Here is a 21,866-nt window from a genome sequence, read left to right as displayed (position 1 = left end):
TATACATTATGTAGCTAAATGACAATACATTCATCCTCAGAGTAAAACTGATATGCAGGATACCATTAAGTGGAAGAATGATGGAACCTTATGGGTTCAAGAGTTCCTTTAATGATGAGTAGGGAGTGGGGACGCGTGGCTGCAGGGAAAAAGAAACCAGCAGTGTACTTATTGAAGAAATTATCAAAGAAGATTGCAGGGACATTACACTACACCTTCACATCTTTTACAGAAAGGAATATAAAATAAACTGGAGGTATACACAGATACACCATTTTCTAATCATAAAGGAAACAGCATCAGAAATGCTTAAACAATTACATAGCTATATTGCCCAATTACTGCAAGAATATGCCTCCCTCTACAAAATTCTACTTACGTAGAGTTACTTGGTGGTTGAACCCTTTTTGGTCAGGTACCAAAAGTGATGCAAATGACACAGGAAGTACTGATTTCACATCCCAAGTTGTGTCTGAAGTGCGAGAAATCTGGAGAAGCTGCTCATTCAATGGCATTACTAGTATGCCTCCAACCTGCAAACATCACAAAAAAAAAATTGTTTGGCCAACATTTTCCTTATAACTACAATACAGGCAACACTGAGAAAGAAAATACAATTTTGATTATAATAAAGAGGAGAGCAGAGGAATAGGTGTAAGTTGGACGACTTCAGGTTGGTACGAATTACTACTGCCCATTCTAAACTTAGGAAACAACCAGCAAATATCCAGTTCCTTAAGGATTCAAACCCCCATGTATAAAACAACTTCAAATGTCTGATTACAAATGATTTCTGCATTATATTTGCTTTAAGCATGTAAGTGAGAAAAAGCTTAAAAAAGTTTGAAATTATGTTTATAAAGTTCGTTACAAGTCACTAAGTGTTCTCATTATGAAGCACTGGATGAATATAAACTGGGTAATTTGTGTGAAATGTCAAACAAAAGTTAGTTTAGCTTAATGTTTATGATGTCATATCTCCTCAATTAAGAATAGTACAATGATATAATTTTGCACGTAAATTCTCTGATACATGTAGAGGGTGTCAATTATTGAACTACATTAAATAAAAATAATCATAACCTCTAAATAGTTTGCTTTAAGACATTCAAACTGCACTGTTGCTTGCGGGCCATGATAGGAACTAGTATGTGCATGCACATGTGCCTTACTTTTGTCAGTCATTTTTCATTTGGATGGGTTCGTCAATAATCCGAATTGGCACATTTGGGGGACTGAGAATCTGCATTTCATGATTGATTAGCCTCTTCACCCTCAACAGGTGACTATGTGGTGTGCAGTGGCAAGTCATGAAATACTCAGTGCAAGATTCCGTGATGGCACAGTGACTAATGAATGGTACATGAAGGTTTTGGTAGACGATTTCATCCCTCTTATCAAAGTGACCCTGATTTCGACGAGATGTGGTTCATGCAAGACGGTGCTCAACCCCATTGAATCAGGCAAGTGTTTGATGTCCTGGAGGAGCACTCTGGGGACCACATTCTGGCTCTGAGGTACCCAGAGGCCTCTGGCATGGGCCTTGATTGGCCACCATACTCTCTGGATCTGAACACGTGCAACTCATTGTTGTGGGTTTATATTAAAGACAAGGTGTACATCAATAACCCCAAAACCATTGCTGAGCTGAAAACAGCCATTCAGGAAGTTATCAACAGCATCGATGTTCCAACACTACAGTGGGTCATGCAGAATTTCGCTATTTGTTTGCACCCCATCATTGCCAATGATGGAAGGCGCATCGAACATGTCATAACCTAAATCCGAATATCTGTAGTGACATTTACATGTTGAATAAATTGTGTGCACACTGTAGTTTGTAAGTAATTTACATTTTTTCTGTATAGCTCAATAATTGTCACCCTGTAGATACTGTCTGCACAGTACGTCACCAACAGAGTTAGTAGTAAACAAGTAATAAATGTAGATATCATGAGTGATGAAGTTTTACTGCAGGTCATTTCAAATGAATGCTAATTTTTCACCCATAAATGTTTATGACTTCATGTCTCCTGAGTTATGTGCCATACAATGATATAATTCTGCAGGTACATTCAGTGGTATATATGAATACTGCCTGCAAACTGTGTTGTGAATAATAGAGTTAGTAGTAAAGAAGTAAAGCTCACAATTTATAGCATTGTCCCCAGGACTGACCATGACCACCTTGTTATGAGTCAAGTGGAAGGACTGAACCAGAAACATCGAAGATTCTGTGACAAACTATGCTGTGACTTCCTAGATTTGTGCCAAAGACACAAAGGAGTACCCCCCTGAGGCAAGAGTATTAAAATCCCAGTAGTTAACCACCAAAGCATTCACACAAAGTGCCACAGTTTGAAATGCTGCTAAAAAGTAGTGGAGCCCACATGCAACTAGGTAGGTACATAAATCCGGTTAAATTCTTAAGTTGATAGCAGTGACAATTTTAGGGAAAATTTAAGCATTTATTGAAAGTATAGGCTAATGAGAAATGAAAGTGGTATATTTGTCCTAGTAAACAAGAAACTCATCTCCATCAAGATAGAAGTTGAAGCTACTTGTGAGACTGTTTGGGCAAGACTCAGTATGAGGGGTGGGGATAAAATTGTAGTTGGATCCTTCTATGGATCATAAAACTCAACTCCTGATATAACTGAAAACTTTAGAAAACACCTCAGTTTGTTTGTATGCAAGTTCTCCAATCATACAGTGATCACTAGTGGAGACTTCAATCACCCACCACTCACTTGCAAAAACTGCAGATTTGTTAGAGATGTGTGCAACAAGACATTCTGTGAAACATTACTAATTGCTCTCTCTGAAAACTACTTAGAACAGATAGTTCACAATCCCACTCGTTACGGAATTATATCAGATCTAATGGCAACAAACAGACCTGACCTCTTAGAGGATGTCCACATTGAAATAGCTATCAATGACCATGAGGCAGTTTAGCAACAATGATTATCGAAGTACAAAGGGCCACTAAAAATGCCAAAATAATTATACGTAAATTAGAGAAAAAAAGCAGTGGTGTCATATCTCAATGAGGAAACAAACTTTTAGAACAGAACAGAGGCATGTATGGGAATTATGCCTCAAGTTAGAAAAAAAAAGTATCCAGCAGAACAGTTCATGATTTTTTTTTTTTGGGGGGGGGGGGGGGCGGGGGGCACCATGGTATACAGTCACTGTAAAGAAACTTCTCAAGAAACCGAGATTACTGCATAATAGGTATAAAACAAAGCACAGGTACCGAGTGAAAAGTGTTTTGCTATCATGAGAGAAAAGCCTTCAATGACTATCTTAGCAAAATACTATCAAACAATCTTTCAAAAAATATAATGAAGTACTGGTTATATGTAAAGGTTGTTAGTGGCACCACCAAAGATAGTGTCCAGTCACACTCATGGATGAAATAGGAACTGAAATTGACATTGGCTAAGCAAAAGCATAAACACTTAACTTCATTTTCAAATGTTCTTTTACAAAGGAAAACACAGAAAACTGTCCTAATTTAATCCTCATTCTACTGAAATGATGCCTGAAATAAGTATTAGAATGAGTGGCATTGAGAAACAGCTGAAATCATTAAAACTGCAGAAAACTCCAGGGTCTGATGGAATCCCTGTCAGATTTTATAATGAATTTGCAGCAGAGTTGGACCCTCTTTCACTATAATCTATTGCTGATCCCTAAACAAAAAACCATGCCCAGTAATTGAAAGAATGTACAGGTCACACTCATCTACAAGAAGGATAACAGAAGTGATTCCCAAAACTACAGCCCAGCATCCATGACACTGATTTGGTGTAGAAGCTTAGAACATATTCTGAGCTCGAACATAATGACGTATCTCGAATAGAATGACCTTGTCCTATGACCTTCTCCAAGCCTTAAAGCATGGATTCCGAAAACTCAGCTCTGACTTTTCACACATAGCATACTGAAAGCTTTGGATCAAGCCAGTCAAGTAGATGCAGTATTTCTCAATTTCCAAAAAGCATTTGACTCAGTACCACATCTATCATTATTATCAAAACTACAACTGTATGGGGTATCAAGCAAAACTTGTGGCTGGATTGAGGGTTTTCTGGAAGGGAGGACACAACAAGTTATCTTGGATAGAGAATCACTGACGTGTGTAGAGGTAAACTTGAGTTTGCCCCAGAGAAGTATGTTGAGATTCTTGCTGTTCATGTTGTATATTGACGAACTTGCGGACAATATTAATAGTAACCTCTGACTTTTTGCAGATGATGCAGTTATCTATAATGAAGATCTGTCTGAAACAAGCTGCATGAACATTCAGCCAGATTTTTTTTAAAAAAAGTAGAATGTAGTATTCTATTATGGTAGTACCAGTGAGGCACAGCTGAAATCTGTCAACTAATACAAATACCTGGGTGTAACACTTTGTACCGATATGAAATAGAACGATCACATAGGCTCTGTCATAGGCAAAGCAGGTGGTGGACTTCAATTTCTTGGCAGAATAATGGTGAAGTGTAAGTGGTCTACAAATGAGACTGCTTACAAATCACTTATGTGCCACTCCTTCAATACTGCTCAAGGTTGTGGGACCCACATCAGCTAGGACATACAGGGGATATTGAATGCATACAGAGAAGTGCAGCAGAAATGGTCACAGGTTTGTATGACCCCTGGGGGTGTGTCAGAGATGCTGAAAAAACTGAACTGGCTCAGTCTTGAAACAGACTTAAATATTCTGAGAAAGACTACTTACAAGGTTTCGGGAACCAGCTTTGAAAGATGACTCTTGAAATATACTACAATTCCCTACATATCATTCCCATAGGGATCGTGATGACAAGATCAGAATTACTTCCAGCATGCATGGAGGCATTAAAGCAGTCATTCTTCTCCTGCTCCATACGTGACTGGGATAGGAAAAAGTCCTAATAACTGGTACAATGGGACATACACACTGTCATACACCTCACAGTGGTTTGCAATGTTTACATGGAGATATAATAAATTAAAATGTCATGTTGATGCTGCAGTTTTATTGAATGAATGGCGGATGTAGTAAGCAATAAACTTTTTCCTTTCATCGTTTTGTGGTGGTGGCGGCAATGAGAAAAAGTTTTGAAATTACATATGAAGTTCACTGGAAGTCACTAAGTCTTCTCATTCTCAAATACTGGATGAATATAGTCAAGGTATTTGCATGCTACCAGTTTTTTATCTCAAGACAAAGACACAGTTTATAACCGCAATACTTGTCTTATTGTGTTAAACTTTTAACATAAGATCGTACCAAATTCTTAAATTTGGTCAATAACTGCACGAAATATTGGAAACAAAATTTTTGTTGCCCCTAGAAGCCATTAAATAGGCAACTGCAAATGGGTCTGGGTACAGTGCCACGAGTTCTGGGATAGCCATTTAGTAATACAAATGCAGTATGCTATAGCTATATATAATTGTTGTGTGCTGCATGCCCTGTGAGGAGAGGGTAAAGACTTGTTTCCCCCACACCTCTCCCCTCCCCATAGTATTAAATGTACTAAGAGGTGATTGGGAGGCTTACATTTCCAGCATCCCCAAAAGGTGCAAAGTTATTTTGTGCATTTGGTAGGTGCATCCTATCCCCTCATCATCTATTCACTGTGATAACAATGGGAAATAAAAACCCAATCATTGCTAATAACAAAATGTAACAAGATTTAGTATTAATTTTGGTCCACACAACAGTATTATGTCAAAAAATGGATGTGCATTTCACTAGTTTTGAAACACACATGGCAATTGTTCACAGCACAATAGACATCAACAATGGGAGTTGAAGGAATTGTTTTACAGCTGACTTATTGTTAGGAAACTACAAATACTAACTTATGAGATTCATAAAGCTATTTGCTCACTTTGAGGGGTTTCAAAGATTCTTTATTATAGCATGAAGAAGAGTTATTGGATTTTCACATAGGCACTAAAAATTAATAACACATACTAGCTGCTAATTTCAATTTTATTGCTTCAAAAATAACTTTTACAGTGTGAAAAATTAAGGGTTACAACAAACAAATGATTTAGTCAACAATCAAACTCTCACCAAAAAATTTGCGCAGCCCTTTAATTTGCATAAGAGTACTATTTACAGTTTCGTTTAGGCAATGCATTACTCACAGTTTCATCACTCAACGAATCGCATAACGTTCATGGAATTCCCTCGGAAGCTTCTGTTTCTCACAACTCTCAAAAAATCTTTAAATTTTGGAGTTGTAATATGAAGGTGGGAGCAAACATGTATCAAAGGTCGAGACTACAGTGGATTGAACAAACACAGTGCACTGAATTTTGTGGACATCTTTCTTGTCACATTTAAAGTTGTGAAAACTGCCACACAGAACAATGGTGATAATGAAAGAATGAATATTCTTCATGAAACCTCAGACGATTTGTGTCCATATTTCAGGATGGTACACTAGCACATACTTTTCCTCTTTCTCCTGCAATGGATGGAGTTGAACTCCATTTCTGTGCTACTTCAAATAATGTATGATAAGTAGACTACAAGTTTGGATGGTTCTTGCACAGCAGAATACACATAGAAACAAAGTTAGAGATCTTTTACTGATCCACACATTTCATCAATTGCCACTGGCCATGTTTTACGTCTGTAAGTCATCCCACATGTAACAAATGCCGTAACTGCTGTCTTGATTTAGTATGTGGTCAAATTATACACTGTCATTTGCTCAGGTGGATCAACAGGTCCTTTGGAGTGTTCAACACAGCTAATAGATTGGAATTTACTGGCAAAACGCTTAAATTGTGATTTGCTTGCATTTTTCCTTCACTGTGCTTCTTTGAAGCCAGGTCTCTTCTTTGTAAATGACTATCACCTCATATTATGTCAACAGCTTCTCCTTCTCCTCCTACTACTCTTATAATATTGAATGCAAAACATTTATGACATATTTTTTTCAATCTAAAAATTCCTATATAAAGGATGTATCAAAAAGAATCACCGATTTAAAAAAATCATAACTATTATTTTATTTGAAATATGTGCATGAACAACACACTATTGGAAAGAGCAAACACTCGAGTTTTACATGGTTCCCGCTAAGTAGCAGCAGTGTGCGACCACTTCAGTTCTACTAAAAATGGTGTCGGGACAACAGGAAGTCTTTTGTGTTCTATGTTTTGCACAGTGTGGATCAGTAAACTGTTCAGCATGGCTTTCATACTAGGTATAGTGTAGCTCCTCCTACAGCACAAAGCATTAGACGATGGCATGAACAATTTTAAGAAACATGTTTTTTGTGTCAAGGCAAATTGCTGGGCCATCACTGATTGACACAGATGCTGAACGCATCTGCCATAGTTTCACATGGAGACAGCAGAAATCCATTCACCGTGCAGCTCAACATGTCCCTGATATCCATCTGGTACGTCTTGTGTCGATGTTTACATACAAAATTCAGCTATACTGCAAGCTGTTCACGAAAACAACAACATTTGGTGTTACGAAATTTTGTTCTTGGCAAGATGGGGGATGACAGTTTTCTTCCACGCTTTGTGTTTAGTGATTAGGCAACATTCCATTTGAATAGAAACAACATTCCATTTAAATAGAAAGCTGAAATGTCAGTGCGAGAAAAGGGGCACGGGACAACCACATGAAGCTGTTCAACATTAGAGGGACTCTCCAAAATTTAATCTGTTTTGTGCAGTTTCACAGGAAAATGTGTACGGCCCACTTTTCTTTTCCAAGAACATTGTTACAGGAAGCACATATCTCGATATGCTTAAGAACTTTCTTTCCCCGCAGTTGGAGCATGAATCAAATGACTTCATTTACCGACAGGATGGTTGCACCGCCACACTGGCATCTGGAAGTGTGGGAATTTTTAAATCAAAGAATTACTGAGAGATGGATCGGTTGCACTGGATCAAATGATTCAGCCGTACATTACTGGCCTCCGAGGTCACTGGACCTGACTATATGTAATTATTTCTTTTGGGGATTTATAAAAGGCTCTGTTTATGTGCCTCCATTACCAACAGTATTGAATGAACTGAGACATCACATAACACAGCTGTGGAAGCTGTAACTCAAGACATGCTTGCTGCAGTGTGGGAACAATTTGAATACCACACTGAACTGTGCTGTGCACCTCAAGGGGGGCATACTGAACACCTATGAAAAACTTTTGGAGTTTCACATCCATCAAAAAACAAAATTCATTGTATATGTTTATTAGTTTCAGAAATATAGAAATGCCAAGTCAGATGACACTTTTTTGATACACACTGTATTGTACTCTTAGAATATTTGCCTGTAATTTGGAAGCAAAGCTGCCTTGCAATCTACCTCTTATGATTTTACTACATAGTTGTCGTACATTACTGATACGTGCAAGCTTGAATCACGATACCTTTCAGATGACTCCTGTCTAACAGCAGTGTGATTCGACAAAGAAATAATTCACTTGCAGCCTTGTACGATCATTTTAACTCTCTGACAGTGTGTTATGTAGCCAGTGTCTGCCAGATCTGTGTTGTTCAATATAACTATCACAGCATTTTTAAAGAGTTCTTCCCATCATCTCTCATAAAAATAAATAAATAAGAAAAAACCAGCCAATATTTCTCTTCGCTTCTTCCACTGTGAGGGAAGAGAAGTGAAATCACTTACGCTACGTACAGCAGTTCTCCTTATTCAACGTTTCACCTCTTTTGGATATGATTTGCAATAAATTAGAGTTGTTCATCTGAAGATCACAGTTTTTGTACAGATTTTATACCTTGATTCAATGGTCTGTACAAACTAAGATAACATTTGTGTGGATCTTTGTCCCAACACATAACAATGTATGGTTCTTGTTTCAGCCTCTTTTCATTCCTCAAACTGTTGCTCTTGTCCATTGTTGGACATCAAAATATCAACACCAGAATGGATAGCAAGTAATGAAATTTTACATATTTTGCATATCAGTATAGTATGAAGAATAAACAAATTTGTAGATGATCTGCAGCATTCAGAGGGCAAAATTTAGTACACATAGTTGCCACCCCTGGTGAAACAGCTCTAATCCAGGTAGGCAGAGAGGTGAATTGAGTTTGCCTGGTACGTACAGGTACATTATCCCACACTGTTTGGAAGTGACCAGATGTTATCAACAGATCAGACATCTGGACAATGTGCTCACCATGGCACTATCTTGCTAAAAGATAATGTCACAGAGGCCTCAAAGGTGGGACACTGCCACCACACGTAACGGCTGCTGTCAAAAATTACCAGAGGTGATCATCCCATATCATCATGGCCATATGATAAATAAAAATGTGATATGGCAATGTTCATTATCCTTAAAGCTGCCACACAAAGATATGTCCGTAAACAAAACTGAGATTTGCCTGAGGATACTGCTGTTGATGGGCACATCAGTGTCCATGGGCCTCTCTCTGCTGCCATAACAAGGAAAATCGAAACTACATTTGCCTGTGGTACTCCAGGTGTTGTTGCACTGTCCATTTGGATACTTTTTTTGCTGCAACCAAGCCCACTTCCTTACTGAAGGTGCTTGATGTGCAACTACTCATTACAATAAATGCCGATATTTATCACTTAGCACCAAACACTAAAGCTTTATTTTCACATTCTACCATAGACATAGAACATTTTTTTAAATAAATATTTCTACTACTGAAAATAACTGAAAAGCATACAAAATCCATAAAAATACATTCTGTATTACTTTCTGTTTATGAAGTATGCATGTGTAATGTAACTGTTTACACACATTTATATTATTTTAAATTCACATACATTTCATCCAGAATGTCTGTCAATCTGTATTACATACACAATATTTATTCCAAATATCTTGTATAAATACATAACAGATTTGATGATGTACATGACAGTAGTGCAGCACTTATAAGATTCAATAAAGTTGGCTATGACACATAAATAAACAAACAAACTCATATTTGTGACAGAAGAGGAGTGTCTACTCCCCAGCTGTCTTTAGAGGAGCAATTGGATTGAAGCTGACATATACACATTTGAAACGTGAGTGATACCTAACTTCAGAATTTTTAGAATCCCATCCTTATGAGAAATATGCTAAGTGCCAAATGGAAAAGATAAGCATATAGGTGTTGTAGCTCAAACTATGAACCAGGTGAGACAGTATATAGAAAAGATTCAGACTTTAATAGGTAACATTCATATTCCAGAACAAGTAATAGACTGATAGCCAGAAAGTCAAAGATGAGCATTAAGCCTAAAGGAACAATAAAGCAGAAATGGAAATTAAATTCAGAAAAAGAAGAAGTGGCAAACATGAGAAAGATAAATAAAATTATAAAAGGAAAGGAGTTTAACTTTGCAGAGGAACACAAAAAAATGATAATTGAGAATGGAAACAGAAAAGGTGAGGAAGGAAGGAAGTCTAAAGAAAGGAACACAAACAAAAGTTAAAGGACTCCCATAAATTAACACTACACAGATGGCGAGAGTCAAGCATGTGCTTGGGACACCCATTTCTGATGTTCGGAAGTGCTAGTGCAGTGAGGGAGGATTATGAGAACCAAGCAGCAAAATAGAGCGTACCAGCATACCTGCTGTTACCTGCAGCACACTAAGGAACATGAGATTGGGTGAGGCCAGTGTATAGAGTTTATTAGCTGTCATTCAATCTGACTGACAACTTAGCAATGCTTAAGACAATATATATACAGTGAGCCATAATCCCTTGGTAATTTATGTTTTGCCGGCAATGAAGTTGGAGTACGTAGCACCTACATAGGTAACATTTGATGAAAGGGCCACTTACATGAGTATAAAGTACATGGTAAGGTGACATGATTTGAAAGTGAGTTTATGTGGTCTTTCTCCTAATTCAATGCTATTTTTCTTTGAGGTGGATTACTCTGTTTTATAGTAACATCCATCTGCTTTCAACAAAATACTCAAAAGTTAGATGAGTTTTCACTTATACTATTACAATGATTTTCATTTTGAGCATTCTGTACCTCACAATTTTAAACTTAATGAAAGCTTACCTGGTCAGATAAAAATACACCAGCAATATTGTGATACCTTTACATCTCTGAATGAGTCATAGGAGAGAGCATGCAAGCGAATCTCCTCAATCAGCTCAGGTAGGTTGATGTAGTTCAGTACAAGTGTTCTTGCACAGTGCCACTATGGATTGCAGTACTGCTCCATCTGACCTCCATAATATGCTTTTCAGTCCCTATTACATCTTATCGTGTTGCTCTTACCCATGTACAGAGAGCTGCACAAGATAATATAAACCTAATAGTGTATAATCACTTTTGTTATCCCAAACAGCCATAGTCTTCCTTAGCAGTCATGTATCAAGGGTGATTCTATTCTTAATTATTTTAGTATGTTACATCATTAGTACCATGAGTTTCTGAAGTTGCTGTAAACTTTAACTTCTGAAGCTATGGAAAGACAAATTACCTTAATGAGGTTTTTCATGTAATTCTCATGGTTTTCTGGGCATCCTGCTCCACAGTAAACCCTGTCATACTGCCGCACATCTGAACCCAGATTCAGACAGTTTCCTGAAAAGAAAGCAATGGAAACTATGATGATGATAACCAAAACTGATATTAGTGGTAATATCAAAACGAACTATAAAGTTACACTGAGATGACAAAATTCATGGGAAAGAGATATGCACATATACAAGTGGCAGCAGTATTGCATACACTAGGTATAAAAGGGCAGTGCATTGACAAAGTTGTCATTTGCACTCAGGTGATTAATGTGAAAAGATTTTTTACGTGATTATGGCTACACAATGGGAATTAACAGATTTTGAATGTAGAATGGTAGTTGGAGCTAGATGCTTAGGACATTCCACTTCAGAAATCATTAGGGAATTCAATATTTCGAGATCCACAGGGTCAAGAGTGTGCCAAAAATACCAAATTCCAGGCACTACTTCTCACGACAGACAATGCAGTGGCCAATGGCCTTCATTTAGCAACCCAGAGTAGCGGTGTTTGCATAGGGTTGTCAGTGCTAACAGACAAGCAAAACTGTGTGAAATAATTGCAGAAATCAATGTGGGATGAATGACAAACATATCCATTAGGACAGAGCAGCAAAATTTAGCATTAATGGGCTATGGCAGCAGATGACTGAGAAGAGTGCCTTTACTAACAGCACGACAACACCAGCAGTGCCTCTCCTGGGCTCAACACCATATCAGTTGGAAACTAGACAACTGGAAAACTGTGGCCTGGTCAGATATTCATGATCTCAGTTGGTAAGAGCTGATGGTAAGGTTCGAGTGTTGTGCAGATCCTATAACGTCATGGACCCAGGTTGTCAACAAGGCACTGTGCAAGCTTGTGGTGGCCCCATAATGGGGGCTGAGTTTATATGGAATGGACTGGGTCCTCTGGTCCAACTGATCGATCATTGACTAAAAATGGTTATATTCAGCTACTTGGGGACCATTTGCAGCCATTCATGGATGTCATGATCCCAAACAAATATGGAATTTTTATGGACGACAATGATCCTTGTCATAGGGCCAAAATTGTTCATGACTGGTTTGAAGAATACCCTGGACAATGTGTGTGAATGATTTGGCCCCTGATTGCCCACCACGAATCTCATCTAACATTTATGGGAGACAATCGAGAGGTCAGTTTGTGCACAAAATCCTCCACCGGCAACACTTTTACAAGTATGGACAGCTATAGAGGCAGTGGGGCTCAATATTTCTGCAGGGGACTTCCAACTATTTGTTGAATCCATGTCAAATCAAATTGCTGCACTACGCTGGGCAAAAGGAGGTCAGACAAGATATTACGAGATAAAAATGGTTCAAATGGCTCCGAGTACTATGGGACTTAACATCTGAGGTCATCAGTCCCCTAGAACTTAGAACTACTTAAACCTATCTAACCTAAGGACATCACACACATCCATGCCTGAGGCAGGATTCGAACCTGCGACCGTAGCAGCAGCGCGGTTCCGGCCTGAAGCGCCTAGAACCGCTCGGCCACTCCGGCCGGCTATTACGAGATATCCCACAACTTTTGTCACCTCAATGTATTGTAGTTACAAGATAGTGGGTAGTTCTTGGGCAGGTTCAGTGAATACGTATAACTGTACAGATAAACATCAAAATGAAAGAATGACTGCAAAATAGGGAAATGTTTCCATTACGTCAGATGGTTCTATAATGACACACAAAGCCACTTTAAGAAAAACAGAACGTTATTTCAATCTTAATGAGAAAAAAATGTGCCAGTTCAGAAGCCATTTCCAATCATACGTATTGGAAAATACATTCATTTTCAAAAAGGGTAGTGGAGTAACAACTGAGGGACCATAGTAGAAATCTAGTGTATAAAGCAAGCAAAAGATTAGCTGATAAACAGAGTGTGGAAAAAGGAGGATTAAAAAAGGCTGCTTTATGTTTAATGTCATGTTGATGAGGTGGTCATTAGAGACTGAGCGCAAACTCGGTGTGGAGAAGGTTGGGAAAAAAACAGTGTGTTATTTTCACGGGAACCATCCTAGCATATGCTTCATGTGGTTCAAAGAAATCACAGAAAACTTAAACCTGTATTGCCGGACCAGGAAATGAATCCCAGACCACATGAATACGAGTCCAGTATCATAATCAACTCACTTCGTTGGAGTGTTAGACACATGGCGAGATGAATCGGGTTTGTGTAATAAGATGAAAAGGAAAGAGAGGGAAAAAATGGCATAGAAAACGAATTGTCTACATCGCACAAGAGGTCTTTTACATCACTTTTTCTTTTGTAATTTCACTTGTTATCTTTCTCTCTTACTATGTCCTCTTTTCCAAACTTCTGTAACATCTTGTCAAGAGCTATCACTATGAGAAAATAGACAGTTGAAAAAGTTTTGCTCCTACAATAAAAATTACTACCTACATATTTCTTTTGCCTATTCTTTCTAGTTAACTAACTTGAGATTGTAATGAAGGTAGACAGCCTTTACTGACACACAAGCAAGTGAGATACCACAGTGGTAAGACACAGGACTCATTTGAGAGAATGGCTGTTCCAAGATGGCCGCCGAGTAAGTGACGCCAGAAACCATTTCCAGAAAGTTAAGTGATTTAGACAGGAATATACACTCCTGGAAATGGAAAAAAGAACACATTGACACCGGTGTGTCAGACCCACCATACTTGCTCCGGACACTGCGAGAGGGCTGTACAAGCAATGATCACACGCACGGCACAGCGGACACACCAGGAACCGCGGTGTTGGCCGTCGAATGGTGCTAGCTGTGCAGCATTTGTGCACCGCCGCCGTCAGTGTCAGCCAGTTTGCCGTGGCATACGGAGCTCCATCGCCGTCTTTAACACTGGTAGCATGCCGCGACAGCGTGTACGTGAACCGTATGTGCAGTTGACGGACTTTGAGCGAGGGCGTATAGTGGGCATGCGGGAGGCCGGGTGGACGTACCGCCGAATTGCTCAACACGTGGGGCGTGAGGTCTCCACAGTACATCGATGTTGTCGCCAGTGGTCGGCGGAAGGTGCACGTGCCCGTCAACCTGGGACCGGACCGCAGCGACGCACGGATGCACGCCAAGACCGTAGGATCCTACGCAGTGCCGTAGGGGACCGCACCGCCACTTCCCAGCAAATTAGGGACACTGTTGCTCCTGGGGTATCGGCGAGGACCATTCGCAACCGTCTCCATGAAGCTGGGCTACGGTCCCGCACACCGTTAGGCCGTCTTCCGCTCACGCCCCAACATCGTGCAGCCCGCCTCCAGTGGTGTCGCGACAGGCGTGAATGGAGGGACGAATGGAGACGTGTCGTCTTCAGCGATGAGAGTCGCTTCTGCCTTGGTGCCAATGATGGTCGTATGCGTGTTTGGCGCCGTGCAGGTGAGCGCCACAATCAGGACTGCATACGACCGAGGCACACAGGGCCAACACCCGGCATCAAGGTGTGGGGAGCGATCTCCTACACTGGCCGTACACCACTGGTGATCGTCGAGGGGACACTGAATAGTGCACGGTACATCCAAACCGTCATCGAACCCATCGTTCTACCATTCCTAGACCGGCAAGGGAACTTGCTGTTCCAACAGGACAATGCACGTCCGCATGTATCCCGTGCCACCCAACGTGCTCTAGAAGGTGTAAGTCAACTACCCTGGCCAGCAAGATCTCCGGATCTGTCCCCCATTGAGCATATTTGGGACTGGATGAAGCGTCGTCTCACGCGGTCTGCACGTCCAGCACGAACGCTGGTCCAACTGAGGCGCCAGGTGGAAATGGCATGGCAAGCCGTTCCACAGGACTACATCCAGCATCTCTACGATCGTCTCCATGGGAGAATAGCAGCCTGCATTGCTGCGAAAGGTGGATATACACTGTACTAGTGCCGACATTGTGCATGCTCTGTTGCCTGTGTCTATGTGCCTGTGGTTCTGTCAGTGTGATCATGTGATGTATCTGACCCCAGGAATGTGTCAATAAAGTTTCCCCTTCCTGGGACAATGAATTCACGGTGTTCTTATTTCAATTTCCAGGAGTGTAATTTAGTTTAACGCCGACAACAAATTAAATACGTGCATTAGTGTATCGTTTAGTCTTGCCGTTAAAGGTTTGACTTTTCTTTGCGTATTTTTTCAGAAAACACGAAAAGATCGTAACTTCGCGAAGTCGCGCTTAGGCTTAAATTTTGTAAACGTGTTTGTTTCTTGTTTCACGGTAATTTAACTAGTTTCTCGGTAACAAATAAGTAAACTACCGTAAATAGCGTATAACTTCATTGTTTTAATACAGATTTCAAAAAAACAGCGTAACTTTATATCAGAAACTTGCCTATATACATTTGTTTATAGGCCTAATTCTCGTAACGTTTTTGGAGAATCAAAGTTAAAGTATCTCATTTAATTGTCCTTTTTTTCATTCCATCGAGTGAAATATATAATAAATAGCGTATACCTTCGTTGTTTTAATACAGATCTCAGAAAAACAGCGGAATTTTAAATCAGAAACTTGCTTATATACATTTGTGAATAGGCTTAATTCTTGTAACGTCTTTTTTGATTTTCGGTAATTTAATTGATTTATTCTAGCTAAAGTATTATTTTTGCCATGAGTGAGAAGTGCCTGACTTGCCATAGTATTGTTAGTTCCGGGGTTTGGTGTGATGGATGCAGTAGTTTTTTTCACTGGGAGGACTGCAGTGGCGTGGGTGTTGGGAAAGTGGATCAGGCTCATCAGTGGTTATTAGGATTTGCAGCAGAGATAGGAAGATAGTGGAACAGGAGGGGCAAATTGCTGCCCTTCAGGCTGAGCTAGATCAGGCTAGGGAAGATCTGGACAGGTTAAGGAGGGAGAAGGGCAAAGAGAGGTGGGAAGTGGCAACAGGTAGCAGAAGGAACAGGCCTAGAACTAAGTCTGACAGTTTTGTGGTGAATGTCAAAAATAAGTTTGACCTGTTGCTTCAGTTAGAAACTGATGAGCCTCAAGCAGAGGTAGGTGTAGACAGGACACAACAAACTTTCAATAGGAAATTGAAAAAGAATGTAGGAAAGTCATCGAAAAGGAAGAAAGTTTTGTTGTTAGGCAGTTCTCATGCCAGAGGTGTAAGCCAACTTCTGCAGGAGGAATTAGGACCAGAATACCAGGTCACAAATTTTTTCAAACCAAGTGCTAGTCTGGATCAGGTGACAGAGGATTTAGGTTCACTCTGTAAAGGATTTACCAGGGAAGACACCGTGGTTATTATGGGAGGGCCAGGGAACAGCATCGACAGAGATCTTGGGTACAGTATAGAGTGTGACCTGGTAAAGATTGCGTCGGCATCGAGACACACCAATGTTGAATTTGTATCTGTCCTGAGACGCCATGACCGGCCTCATTTGAACTCTTCTGTTGGGAGAGTTAATTTGGAGTTGGAACAGCTGCTTGGGTCGGGTGCGGGGACTCATATTGGTGTGGTTCCTGTTGATTATCTCAGTAGGTGGGACTATACCAGGCACGGCCTACATCTCAACAGGAAAGGGAAGGGGAAACTGGCTGGGGTAATAGCAGGAAACTTAAGGGGGGGAGGCACTGCCATGAATGGTAAAATACCAGTGGTTACAGGTGTTGGAGCAGCACCTTTTTTAGGATAGGTAAGACAGAAAGATGTCAAGTTCTACGAGAGGTCAGGATTGAAACAAATCTTCAGTTTAGGAAAGAAATTAAACAGCACAATTCTAGCACATTGGATCACCAATCACAGCTATCAATTATAAATTTTCACCAATCACCAGAAATTTTATCTCCACCAAGTTGTATCTCAGTCCTAGGTAATTGCATTGATGAATTAAAGTCACCCAACCCAGTTGACATAATCTGACTCTCTGAACACCATGTGACCACTGGTATAGGAACTAGGCCTAAGCACAATGAGAAACTCAGACAGGAGAGTACTGCAAATGTCAGAATAAGGAAAGGTTCTCATAAAAGTATAATTAAAAATAATGTAAGTAAATTTCATCAAAATATTGGGAGTTTAAAGTAGATGAGCTTCTGGTTTGTTTAGAACATTTAGAAGCTGAGAATGAAATAGATATACTATGCCTGTCTGAGCATCACATTGTTACTGATACGGATAAGGTAAATGTAAGTGGTTATAAGCTCTCCGCACATGTAATGAGAGAAAATATGGAGAAAGGAGGAGTTGCCATATATGTCAAAAGTTATCGTTGTGCAAAAAGTATAGAAACAAAAAAGTTTTGTTTAGAGAAACATATAGAAGCATGTGACTGTGAGCTTAAATTAAATAAAGGCACATTTATAATTGTAACTGTATATAGGTCCCCATCAGGAAATTTTCATCTATTTCTGAAAAATTTGGACTCCTTGTTGTGCTATCTGTCAGACAGGGGGAAGCAAATTATTATTTGTGGGGACTTCAATGTAGATTCTCTGAAAGAGGGTAATAGGAAAAATGACCTTGAAGTATTACTCGGTTCTTTCAATTTGACACCCGTTATTGATTTTCCTACTCGGGTGGTAAAGGATAGCAGCTCACTGATAGATAACTTCTTTATAGACCAAGATAAGTTTAACCAGATAAATGCTCAGCCTGTTGAGAATGGTCTTTCTGATCATGGTGCACAGCTAGTTACAATATATGACATAGCTCCATTCAGCAATACTAAACAGTCCTCCAAAGTAGTACGTTCAGTCAAAGATTTAACAATTGCAAATTTCAGGGAAAGCCTACAGCAGTTAGACTGGGATGAGGTGTACCGTGAACCTGATGCCAATTTAAAATATAATTTATTTCATGACATTTTTGTAAATGCATTTGAAAACTGCTTCCCCAAGAAAATAGTTAAATATACTCGTAAGAAACCTTGTAACAAACCATGGCTTACTAAGGGTATAAAAATATCTTGTAACTGGAAAAGGGAAATGTATCTGACAGCAAGAAAGAGTAGTGACCCAGAAACTATCAAAAATTATAAAACCTACTGTGTTATATTAAGAAAAGTTATTAAAAAATCCAGGAGTATGTGTATCATGTCTGAAATCAACAACTCTGATAATAAAATTAAAACAATTTGGAATATTATTAAAAGAGGAACAGGTCAACCAAGAGCAGAGGAAGACAGTATTACCATCAAATTGAATGAAAACTTTACGAACAAAAAGTCAGAAGTTGAAAATATTTTTAATAATCATTTTCTAAAAGTTGTGGATATAGTAGGATCCAGGTGTTCATTAGAAGATGCTAGGCTGTTAATGGAAGAGGCCATACCTATCCAATTTGATACAATTGAAATCTCACCCACTTCTTCCTCTGAAATTAGGAAAATAATAAACTTGCTTAAAAGCAAAAACTCACATGGAATTGATGGCATTTCCAGCAAAATACTAAAAGCTTGTTCTCAACAGATAAGTAAGATTCTCAGCCACCTGTGTAATAGCTCTCTGGAACAGGGCATTTTCCCTGATAGACTGAAATATGCTATTGTTATACCTTTGCATAAAAAGGGGGATAGATCTGATGTCAGCAATTACCGTCCAATCTCCCTTCTAACAGCGTTATCCAAAATTTTTGAGAAAGTAATGTATTCAAGAGTAGCTTCACATTTCTGTAAAAATGAAGTACTAACAAAATGTCAGTTTGGTTTCCAGAAAGGTTTTTCAACAGAAAATGCCATATATGCTTTCACCAGTCAAATTTTGAATGATCTGAATAACCGAACACCACCCATTGGGATTTTTTGTGATCTCTCAAAGGCTTTTGATTGTGTAAATCATGAAATTCTGCTAGACAAGCTCAAGTATTGTGGCATGAGTGGGACAGTGCACAAATGGTTTAATTCATACCTAACTGGAAGAGTGCAGAAAGTTTAAATAAGTAGTTCTCGTAACATGCAAAGATCAGTACATTCCTCAAACTGGGGAACTATCAAGAATGGGGTTCCACAAGGGTCAGTCTTGGGTCCTTTGTTGTTCTCATTATATATTAATGACTTGCCATTCTATATTCATGAAGAGGCAAAGTTAGTTCTCTTTGCTGATGATACAAGTATAGTAATCACACCTGAGAAACAAGAATTAACTGATGAAATTGTCAATACTGTCTTTCAGAAAATTACTAAGTGGTTCCCTGTAAACGGACTCTCACTGAATTTTGATAAGACACAGTACATACAGTTCCGTACAGTGAATGGTATGACGCCATTAATAAATATAGACCTTAATCAGAAGCATATAGCTAAGGTAGAATATTCCAAATTTTTAGGTATGTCCATTGATGAGAGATTAAATTGGAAGAAACACATTGATGATCTGCTGAAACGTTTGAGTTCAGCTACTTATGCAATAAGGGTCATTGCAAATTTCGGTGATAAACATCGTAGTAAATTAGCTTACTACGCCTATTTTCACTCATTGCTTTCATATGGCATCATATTTTGGGGTAATTCATCACTGAGGAATAAAGTATTTATTGCACAAAAGTGTGTAATCAGAATAATAGCTGGAGTCCACCCAAGATCATCCTGCAGACATTTATTTAAGGATCTAGGGATATTCACAGTAGCTTCTCAGTATATATACTCTCTTATGAAATTTGTTATTAACAACCAAACCCAATTCAAAAGTAATAGCAGTGTGCATAACTACAATACTAGGAGAAAGGACGATCTTCACTATTCAAGATTAAATCTAACTTTGGCACAGAAAGGGATGAATTATACTGGCACTAAAGTCTTTGGTCACTTACCAAATAGTATCAAAAGTCTGACAGATAACCAACAAGTATTCTCCTTCTACTCCATAGAGGAATTTTTAGATATAAATTAAGAAAAAAAAGAAAAAAATATTAAAAAAATAAAAATAAAAAATAAAGAAAAACAAAAAAAACACAAAAATAAAGTTGTTATATTAACTCAAGTAAGTTGTTATATTAACTCAAGTAAGTTGTTATATTAACTCAAGTAAGTTGTTATATTAACTCAAGTAAGTTGTTATATTAACTCAAGTAAGTTGTTATATTAACTCAAGTAAGTTGTTATATTAACTCAAGTAAGTTGTTATATTAACTCAAGTAAGTTGTTATATTAACCTAATTATGTCATGTATTGGAAAATTCGACTCGTTCCACATCATTACGAAATATCGTATTCATGATCCATGGAACTAGTATTAATCTAATCTAATCTAATCTAAATGACCATCCAGCAATGCAGATTTACATTTACTGCGATTTCCCAAAACTGCTTAAGGCATATTCCAGGATGGTGCTTTTGGAAGTGCACAGTTTAGTTCCTTCTCATCCTTGCCCAATTTGAGCTTGTATTCCATCTCTGATCATCTTGTCACTGACAAGATGTTAAACCCTATTCTTCCCACCTTCCGTTTACTGACACATAACATTGCTCATCTGTGAGATTATTGGATTTTCGGATAATCAATTAAGAAGCACCTTACCATGAAAAAAAGTATTTCAATATGACAGTGTTTTCTTTATCTCTCAACAGTTAGAAGAGCATTCAGAAAAATACACAGTTGAAAGTAACTTTAAGGGTGATACATAGAAAGAACTGCTATAGTGTAATGGAGACGATAACTGAAAGAAATATGCAACAATATGAACAGAGATTACCATTTTATTCAAAGGCAATAATTACACTGCAGTCACCGCAATTTATGATGGTGGCCCAATATACACAAAAGGCAAGACATGGTTCATAATATGGTGTGTGATCACCACAGATGGCAATACATGTTCTGAAGTGTACTCCCATCCCAATCACAAGGTTGGTAAAAAGTTCTTGAGGTTTTTTCTACCAGAGCAGTTGACAACTACTGGAATATGTCACTCAATGCACCCCATATGTGCTTCAAGGGATTTAAGTTGAGGGAATAGGTAGGCCAGTCCATTCGCATAATATTCTCTCATTCCAAGAGCTCCACCACCTGCACACTGTGCAGTTCAATGCCATAAAGATAAAGCCAAGGATGAATGTACTCATGAAAAGACACACATGGGGAAGGAGTACAGGGTCACAAAAATGTTGGCTGGCGAGGGTACTGTGTCCCACGATTAGTAAGTCTTTAACCCCAAGCAACATTATGCCTCCTCACACCAAAACATCTGGACCACCAAAGCGATCATGTTCGACAATTTCCTGGGTGCATTGTGTGTTCCGACCTGTCACCATATGATGATCCATCTAGCATTGTCGCCCATGAGATCAAACACAACCCTATTAAGCACCATCTCCCACTGTTCATATTTTCCAGTAGTCCATCATGAATCATGGGAACTTCAGAGTAATTATTGTCTTTGAATAAAAGTGTCATTTCTGTATATTTCATT

The 21,866-nt window shown here is 38.9% G+C and overlaps 1 protein-coding gene across 2 annotated transcripts in view; it reads right to left on the bottom strand.

Annotated features, from left to right (window-relative positions):
* LOC124801454 (protein-L-isoaspartate O-methyltransferase domain-containing protein 1-like) overlaps nucleotides 1-21,866 on the bottom strand; it is a 58,695-nt gene that overhangs the window by 7,157 nt on the left and 29,672 nt on the right. For both annotated transcript variants that reach the window (XM_047263075.1, XM_047263076.1), the window contains 2 exons: nucleotides 11,474-11,577; nucleotides 380-533 (listed from right to left, as the gene is read on the bottom strand). In XM_047263075.1, coding sequence (XP_047119031.1) covers nucleotides 380-533; nucleotides 11,474-11,577 — 258 coding nt within the window. The remainder of the gene's footprint in view (nucleotides 1-379; nucleotides 534-11,473; nucleotides 11,578-21,866) is intronic.

Source organism: Schistocerca piceifrons, chromosome 1 (assembly GCF_021461385.2).
Source record: "Schistocerca piceifrons isolate TAMUIC-IGC-003096 chromosome 1, iqSchPice1.1, whole genome shotgun sequence".
NCBI lineage: Eukaryota > Metazoa > Arthropoda > Insecta > Orthoptera > Acrididae > Schistocerca > Schistocerca piceifrons.
This window is presented reverse-complemented; position numbering and strand designations above follow the sequence as displayed.